Source organism: Humulus lupulus, chromosome 3, assembly GCF_963169125.1.
Source record: "Humulus lupulus chromosome 3, drHumLupu1.1, whole genome shotgun sequence".
In the NCBI taxonomy this organism is placed as follows: domain Eukaryota; kingdom Viridiplantae; phylum Streptophyta; class Magnoliopsida; order Rosales; family Cannabaceae; genus Humulus; species Humulus lupulus.
The window spans coordinates 239247403-239256918 of NC_084795.1; the positions used below are offsets into that span (position 1 = coordinate 239247403).

Consider the following 9516-nt stretch of genomic DNA (forward strand, 5'->3'; position numbering starts at 1 on the left):
GTGCTCTTCAGATTTAAGTTGATGAAAAACGACGTCAATAATATATAATGTGTATTTAAATATGTATAATTGATTAAATATAATACATATTTATATTTATATGTAATATGATCTATTATAACTAAATTATAATTTAATTTATTTGTCAATGTTTTAAAATTGTAAAAATAAATTATTTTTATTTTCAATAATTAAATTTATATATTTTATTTTCTATTCTCTTTATTTAAAATGTAAATTTTGAAAATAAAAGTATAATAATAATTTTTCTATTATTTAAAAAAACGAATAGAAAGCTCTACAATCTTTAACCAATCGCTTCTTATCTCTTGAGAACAATAAAATTATTTACTATTATCATTATTCAAAATGCAACTTTACAAAAAATAATAATTTTTCTATTATTTAAAAAAACGAATAGAAAGCTCTACAATCTTTAACCAATCGCTTCTTATCTCTTGAGAACAATAAAATTATTTACTATTATCATTATTCAAAATGCAACTTTACAAAAAATAATAACTTTGAAATTTTTATTATTTTTATTTTATCAAATGATCCATATATTTTTTTAATAAAAAAGAAATATAAAAGAATTTCAATTTGGATTTAAAATTATATATCATAATCATATTTAATTTCTTTGATTAATATTCAATTTTTATTCTTACAATATTAAATAAAATAGAGAATATACTTATTTGATACTGTATTTTAACGAAATACAACTTTAATACTCCTAATGTTTTCAATAATAATCATCAGGTGCCTTCTAATTTAAAAACTGATATAAAATAGTACTCTAGCTCAAATTTACTCAACAAATTACAAGTACCAAATGAGTATTCACAAATAACAATGTGTCATTTTATATTAATTTTTAAATTACAAAAAAACTAATAATTATTGGGTTCCTTGGCAAAATAACATATTTTTTGAAGTTATTTTACATTCAAGTCTAGTTTTGATATTTTTTTTGCAAAATGGCCTCCGATACTCCAGTCGAAATTTTGGACAGGATTCATTTTACAAAAAATGATCAAAACTATATCAAAGTACAAAATAACTTTAAAAAAAATGTCATTTGGGAAATTTCATGTTATATGCATGATAATTTAGTGAATTTTTTTAATATACCAACATAAGTTACTATCACAAATATATGACAATTTCAATTTTTTAGACAAAAATACCCCTAACATTAAAACACTCATTTTCTCTCTCAATCTGAACTCTCTCTCTCAAACATCTCTCATTCTCTCACTCTCTCTCTCAAACATCTCTCATTCTCTCACTCTCTCTCTCATTCTAATCTTGTAGATTTCGAAAAAATACCAAAATTAAAAAAAAATCATCTGAAACAGACATTTGAGTGAAAAAATATGAATCTCCAAAGTTTTCCTCAAATTTCAGTACAGATAATCGATTTTGCATCGAAATTGCATCGAAAAAGCATCGTTTTAGCCAAAAATCAAGTTTTCATGACTACATCGCAACAACATCAAAACACCATCGATTTTGCAACGAAACATTATCGATGCACCATCGATTTTGTATCGAAAAAATATCGTTTTGGCCAAAAAACAAATTTTTATGATTGCATCGCAAGAGCATTGAAACACCATCGATTTTGCATCGAAAAAGCATTGTTTTGGCCAAAAATCAAGTTTTCATGATTACATTGCAACACTATCGATTTTGCATCGAAACATCATCGATGCACAATCGATTTTGCATCGAAACATCATCGATGCACCATCGATTTTGCATCAAAACACCATCGATTTTGTATCAAAAAAGCATCGTTTGGCGAAAAAATAAGTTTTCATGTTTGCATCGCAAGAACATCAAAATACCATCGATTTTGCATCGAAATTGCATCGAAAAAGTATTATTTTTGCCAAAAATCAGGTTTCGTGATTACATCGTAAGAGCATTGAAATTGCATCGAAAATGCATCGTTTTGATGCAATTTAGATATTTTTTTTATGGTGTTTCGATGCAATTTTCGATGCAAAATCGATGGTGTTTCGATGCAAAATTGATGGTGTTTCGATGCTCTTGTGATGCAATCATGAAAACTTGTTTTTTGGCCAAAACGATGACTTTTCGATGTAGAATCGATGGTGTTTCGATGCCAAATCGATAGTGTTTTGATGCAAAATCGATAGTGCATCGATGATGTTTTGATGCATTCATGAAAACTTGATTTTTGTCCAAAACCATGCTTTTTTTATGCAATTTCGATGCTCTGCACTAAAATTTGACGAAAATTTTGAAGATTCATATTTTTTTACTCAAATGTTGGTTTCAGATGATTTTTTTTTTTTTAATTTTTGTATTTTTTTGAGATCTACAAAATTAGAATGTTAGAGGGAGTGAAAGAATGAAAAATGTTAGAGAGAAAAAGTTTGGATTGAGAGAAAAAATGAGTGTTTTGAATGCTAGTGGTATTTTTGTCTAAAAAATTAAAATTATCATGTATTTGGGATAGTAATTTACCTTAGCATATTAAAAAAATTTACAAAATTATTAGGAATAAAAAATAAAATTTGCCAAACAATAATAATGGACTAATTAAGTTTGGACTTACTACTATTAATGAATTCAATTTACTTGCACAACGTTATTCCGCCTTCTGTCAAATATTTTGACTGATGTAATCAATGAACATCAGTCTTGCTGTGAAAACAGAAATTATCATGAAACGGCAGCGTTTGTAGGGCTTTTGCTGTTTGTTTGTTCTGTCCTTTACAGTGGTCCACACTCCGGATCAGCATCTGTGCTCTTCCGCCATCGTCAGCCGCAATGAAGAACTCTGACATCAACTCTGCACTGAAATGGTGCTCCCGTTCAAGAACTCGAAACGTCTCGAGTGTTTCTTATTACTCTACCACCACCACCACAGCTGCAACTACCGAGGATCGTTTCCGGGATGGTAAAATGCGGACTCTGTATCGTCGAATATTGCCCAATCTACATTCGGCTTCGATTGTTCCGGTTCTCGATCAGTGGATCGAAGAAGGTCAAAAAGTCAATAGGTTTGACCTAGTTGGCATCATCAACGACCTCAGGCATTACAAACGCTATAATCACGCTCTTGAGGTGAGGTACCAGCTTAGTGCTTCTTTCTTAATTTTGAGTTGTGTTTGGTTGCTTGAAAATTGCGGGAAAGTTAAGGTTTTTACATGTTATCTTTTCAGTTGTAAAGAGATGGTCATGTTGTCTGTATTGTCCTCCTCCATGCCAGTGTTTGATAGGAAACTTATCGAATTCTTGTTCTGTTCCATATTTGGCAGTTACACTTGGAAAGTGATTATGATAAATTATTGGTGATGGGTTTTGGTTTTTGTCTTGATTTCTTGCATTACGCTACTTGTAGCTCTGCTTCTGCTTTTGAAGTGTGTTAAGTTTCTTTAACTTAAGGTTTAATTTTCACTTGTATACAACTGGCTCTGAAGAAACCAGTATCGAAATTCCAATATACAATTTCACTTAGATTGTTACGCTACCCATATTTAATTTCCTCCGTGCAGTTCGATAGATAAGCTTTTGAATAATTTTTCTGCTCCCTCTTCTAATGGTAATGCTTGAAAAGTGATTCTGAGAAAGTAGTTTCATGGCATTTGGTTTCTGTTGTGATTTCTTTTAAAATGAAACATCTCTTGCATGTTGAATCATTGAATAGAATTGACTATATAGGATCTTGGAAATCATGTTCTTGTTGATGACTAGAAATTTTATGACTTTTTGAGTCTGTGTGGTTTTAACACTAACACTCATTTTTCTCGGCAGTAATACCATAATATATGAAAAAGAAAGGGATCTTGACTTTTGAGTGGCCTATTATGAACAATAAATCATGCCCTTTATTGTAAGCATCTATATTGTTTTGGGTGTTTCTTGCCTTAGTGTAGCGTACATTTGAATCTGTTGATCACATGAACCAAATCCTAACTAGACATTTCATGTGATCACATAAACAGATGTTCTTGTAGCTTTTTCTTTATTTTTATAAGCGTATATGAGAAAGTGACTTTGATTTCTTTGTTTCGTTCGCAGGTATGTATGTGGATGTCTGACAAAAGATATTATCCAATTACACACACTGATATTGCAAATCGGCTGGACCTAATCTCAAAAGTTCATGGGATAAAACAAGCTGAGAATTATTTTAACGACATTCCAATAGAATTGAAAGTTGCTGAGGTTTATAGTGCTCTACTCAACTGCTATGCGTATGCCAAACAGGTGGTGGAAGCAGAGGTCATCATGCAGCAAATGAAGGATTTGGGATTTACTATTACAGCAATGCCGTATAATGTTATGCTCAATTTGTATTATCAAACTGAGAATCGTGAAAAAATTGATTCCCTGATGCGAGAAATGGATGAAAAGGGCATTCTTTGTAACAAATTTACGTATAGCATCTGGCTCAGTTCATATGTAGCAGATGCCAATATGACGGGAATTGACAATGTACTAACAAGGATGTCATCTGATTCGGAAGTTACCATTGATTGGCTGACTTATTCTGTTGCAGCAAATGGATACATCAAAGCTGGGCTTGTGGAAAAATCTTTCGCAATGCTGAAAAAATCTGAGGAACTTCTGTTAACTGCCAAGAATTTGAGTACAGCATTTGAGTGCCTTCTCACACAATATGCAGCCACAGGGAAGAAAGAAGAAGTATTAAGACTATGGGAACATTTTAAAATGAAGCATGAAGTGTATAATAAGGGATATTTAAGCATGATAACCTCACTGTTGAAGCTTGACGACATTGGAAGTGCTGAGAAGATCTTTGAGGAATGGGAATTCAAGAAGGCAAAATATGACATTCGAATCCCAAACGCCTTAATCGGTGGTTACTGCAGGAGAGGTCTTCTAGGGCAGGCTAAAACCTTGGTTGATCGAGTCATATCAGAGAATGAGAAACCAAATGCAAAAACATGGAATCATTTCACAACAGGTTACATAATGCATAACCAAATCGACAAGGCAGTTGAAGCACTCAAAGAAGAAATTTTTGTTGCTGAACCTCCGCAGAAGCCGAGCAAGGATAATTTAGTTGCGTGTTTGGAATTCTTGAAAAGGAAAGGAAATGTAGAGGAAGCGGAAGAAATAATAAGGCTACTTAAGTATAAGGGTTTCAGTGTCCATGAAGTTTCGGCAACGGATGTTGAAAATGATAAGAGAAGGGTAATTAAGAACAGAAAACTACTTAAAGATATGAAAGGGCAAAGGGATGGAAGAAAATAGAGGAACTTGTGAACTTTAGGAATCTAAGGAAATAGAGAAATTGGTATTTTGGCAGTAGTTACTCGTTACCAAGGTCCATGAACCAACGAAGCTCAGAAACCAGAAAATTACTTGATCGAACTCACTGACTAAGTACCTGAAATTGTATTACTTTGTAAGATACTTTAATGTGGAAGCAAATTAGCTTGCATTCAGATCAAGGGTATATTCTTTTATGGGTTTATCTGGTGAAACTATTTATTTAGGAAAAAAAAAAAACTGTTCACTTGGTACACTTAAATGTTTGGAGCTGTCCTATTCCTAAGGGCATTCCCATGGTGACCAATAAAGAATAGAGATGCTCTCAACACTAACGTATTTCGATGGTGGTAATTGCAAGACGTCTTTCAATGCTAATCTACGCATGTCATACATGTTTTTCAAAGACTACTAAATTTACATATTATGCATTGTTATGGGACATTTTGAGCACCATATCCTCATGTGAGGTGGATCGGCAACTATATTACTGTGATGTTTTTTAACATTAGCGTTTTGTATTTTGTCATAAATTAGAGGCCAAAACTAAGGAAAAGACTGAATTATTCCAGTAATACAGCGAAACTAAAATGAAAAAAATCTTATAATATCAGTTACGCAAAAAAATATCACTGCTTTATGAATTGGGGCACAAAATTTAGGGGAGTGGATGGAAATTCCTTCCTTCAATTAAACGACATATCGTTCTCTAAACACGTAGTGTATGCTATATGTAGTATCTAGAAAACGACATGAAACTTTCAAAGGCTAACTGAACAAATTGTTTGGCTAACTCAGCTCAGACTTTTCCCTAACGAGAGTGACCCGTTTCCGGCGCTGCACCGCAACCGAACGAACAAAAATTCAACGATGGAAGACGAACTTGAGCTTCCCACTAACCCCAACTCTCTGAGTAACCATACCAACCCCTCCAACGAAGACAACGACGATGACCCACCGACGCTGAGCTCCCAAGCCATGGCTGCTCTCAGAGAGTTCTTGGCTGAGCAAAGCCAGCCCGTTGCCGAACCCACCAACGAGAACGATGGTCAGAGTGGCTCCTCGGTGGCTCTGGTCTCCGAGGACTGGAGGCTCAGCCAGTTTTGGTACGACCCCGACACTGCCGAGACCCTGGTTCGAGAGGTGCTCACTCTCTGCCAATTGAATTCGTCTGACTCGGATTTGGGATCTCCTCGAATCGCTTGCATTGCTTGCCCCACTCTCTATGCTTATCTCAAAGTAATACTTTATTTCCAAAGCTGTTACATTTTTTGTTTTTGATTTTAGGGTCTGCTTTTTATTTTATTTTTTAATTTGATTGTATGTGTTCAGAATATGGATTCGAATTTGAGAGTGCAACTTCTTGAATACGACAAGCGTTTTGAACAATATGGTGGTGATTTTACGTTCTATGATTATAACCAACCTGAAGAATTGCCAATGGAGCTTAAGCATGCTTTCCATGTGGTGGTTGCAGATCCTCCTTACCTGGTGAGGAAATTTATATGCTTCTTGCTTAAGTTTCAACTTTCAGCATTTTGAATTTTGTGGTTTGGAATTTTGACTGAACATTTTTCAAAAGAGTCTTGTTTGCTCTAGTTATCTTTTAACAATGATGAACACGGATTGATCTTGACAACTTTCAAGATGATTTGTTATCTGTAAATTGAGTATTTTAATGGGTTTATGGCGTGGTTGGTTACACTTTCATTTTGGTTTTAAAGCACCTCAATTTTTTTTCTTTTGGTTTCCAATAGTGAAAGAATGGTGAGGATTTTCTTATACGACACCTTTTTTTAAAAAAATCTTTCAATTTTCTTTGGAAAAAATGAAAGAGTTACCAAGCAATTCGATTGTGGCTGCTTCACGAGATTTGCTTGTGGTAAGGCCTTTTTTTTGTGGATTATGGTTGAGACTGAATACTCCTCCAATGCTTTTCATATCTCCAATGTTACATTTTATGGCGCTTTGATTAATCCTTTCAGATGTTAAAATTAGTAGTTAGTATCTATAATGTTTGATCAAGCTGATAATATTAATTATTAAGTGAATCTTAATGTTGGTGGCAGAGCAAGGAGTGCCTGGAGAAAGTTGCGGATAGTATTTCTTTTCTTGCACGAAATAAGGAGTCTCATTTGCTTCTACTTACAGGTACAGATTTTTAGTTCATAGATTTGTTTTATTATGCTCATCGGAAATATGTTGTAACGTACTAGAATTGGTGCATTTACCTAAGATATAGGTTTAAGTGAAGTAATCTGTTTAATATCGATTTGCAGGAGAGGTGCAAAAAGATAGAGCAGCCGAGCTCATGGGTTTGCAGCCTTGTGGTTTCAAGCCGCGACACTCCAGCAAACTTGGAAACGAGTTTCGGGTGTTCTCAAACTATGATCCTGGGACACGATTAGGAGGGTGGGAGAAATAGAAATAGCTGACCCTGCCTTGTAAGTTTGTACACTCTTGTGAAGAAAAGCAACTATGTTAATGTATTGTACAACTTTAATATGTATGCGTACTTGGGATTATTCAAGTACTTCCCAGAAAGAACTCAGTTTTTTTTTTCTTTTTCTTAATTGCTGTTTTTGACTCTGGTGTCCCCATTGTGACTTGTATAAAAGATTCAAATACGGTTTATATATAGATAAGTAGTTGCATGGGGAGCCATGAATCATGATATCATCTTATGTGGTTAAATTTTTCCACAGATTCATTGGTGGGACAAAGAGACAATTCTTATTTTCCAGGAAAATCATTCAGTTCTAGAAAGATGACAATGAGATTCCTTCATCTTGACTTCAAGCTTTGTCAATGCAGTATCAATGGCTTTAATGGGGTGACCATCTCTTTGTTCTTGTAACTTGCTTATTTCAAGTGTTTTGGAGGAAGAAAATTAAGGAGTCACTTAATTTAACCTCACCCTATGTGGATAATGGCCTAATTGTATTCACCTCTCTACTATTCCTAAGATTCTTTAAGTTGGTGCTCTTGTTCTCTGTTTTATATACCTGCTCGCAACTGAAAAGAAAAAAGGTCGCAGGGTGGGAATTCTGCCAGTTTCTCCATATTCTTCCTGGTTGGAAATATATGCGCTCATATATTAAACACTATCGCCCCTTTTGGCTTATATGATTGGTTTTTTTATTTTTTTCAATTACATGATCAGAACACATGATAAATTTTCTTATGAATGCTAGCATGGCCAAAACAAAAATTATCTTAATGGAGACTGGATTTAAAATCATATTAGTTCATTTGTTAGTATATTGTAAAAAACTTCACAGATATTATCAAATTCATCATAAAGTTTTTCACTTGTCAGGATTTTTTAGGCAAATGATGATTTAGTAATCTGTGTTTTATTAAAATACAAATTTGGTACCATCTGTTTGTAATAATTATCAATTGGTATCATCTATTTGCAAAAACTACATAGTTTGGTACACGATCAATTGATATCATCTATTTGCAAAAACTACATAGTTTAGTACTTCCATGTGTTTAAATTTTTAATATTCTCATATTACTTCTCATTTTAATGATTTATTTGATTTTCAATTGTTTTTTTTTTTTTTGATCAAGAAGAAAAACTTCTTTAATCAACCAGCAAAATACACCCTCAACTCACTACAAACACTACAGAAGAAGCAACAGAAAGCTCCTCAAAACCAAAAACAATAGAACTAATTACATTTTTGTAACGACCCAAATTCGCTAATAAGACTTAAGGGCCTTGATTAGTGTGCCAGGAGGGCATGTTGGGATTTATGTGTGATTTGATGAGTTAAATGCATGATTATGATTTAAAGCATGTTATATGACTAATTGAACATCGAGATGCATGACTACGTGGTTAGTATGCATGTTAGGTGAAATAATTATGCATGTGGACCCCGTTTGCATGATAGGGGTAAATTGGTAATTTTAGCCCGCTGAGGGCATATATGTGATAATTGTATTCTGTGAATTGTACCACACGAGTGTGGTGTTATTGTTGTGATGCACGTGCCGAGACGGTCCTAGAGAGCTAGTTAACTTAAGAGTCACAACGGGATTTCTATACCCGGCTCGGGAGGAGCCTAGGGGTACTTTGGGAATTTTATGGTTAAGATTGAGATTTAGCGGGTAATGGTTATTGGTGATTGAGTAACCTGGGTAACCATTAGTTACTGCTGAGAGTAACAAGTTCTAGATAGAAAATGGTAGAAATGAAATAGAAGTAAAAGGACTTAAGTGCCC

The 9516-nt window shown here is 33.8% G+C and overlaps 2 protein-coding genes across 3 annotated transcripts; both read left to right on the plus strand.

The window, feature by feature from the left end:
* Positions 1-2644: 2644 nt before the first annotated feature.
* Positions 2645-5658, plus strand: LOC133823505 (pentatricopeptide repeat-containing protein At2g20710, mitochondrial-like). 2 transcript variants are annotated; one of them, XM_062256309.1, is made up of 3 exons: positions 2974-3105; positions 3796-3874; positions 4063-5658. In XM_062256309.1, exons 2-3 carry the CDS (start codon positions 3863-3865, stop codon positions 5260-5262), a joined length of 1212 nt encoding a protein of 403 aa, XP_062112293.1. In that variant the 5' UTR covers positions 2974-3105; positions 3796-3862; the 3' UTR covers positions 5263-5658. The 2 variants fall into 2 exon arrangements, with proteins under 2 accessions (XP_062112292.1, XP_062112293.1); XM_062256308.1 differs by lacking the exon at positions 3796-3874 and having other exon boundaries at positions 2645-3105.
* A 354-nt stretch (positions 5659-6012) lies between these two features.
* On the plus strand, positions 6013-8431 carry LOC133823507 (uncharacterized). The gene is made up of 5 exons (XM_062256310.1): positions 6013-6519; positions 6613-6771; positions 7350-7431; positions 7560-7724; positions 7986-8431. Exons 1-4 carry the CDS (start codon positions 6151-6153, stop codon positions 7703-7705), a joined length of 756 nt encoding a protein of 251 aa, XP_062112294.1. The 5' UTR covers positions 6013-6150; the 3' UTR covers positions 7706-7724; positions 7986-8431.
* The last annotated feature ends 1085 nt before the right edge of the window (positions 8432-9516 follow it).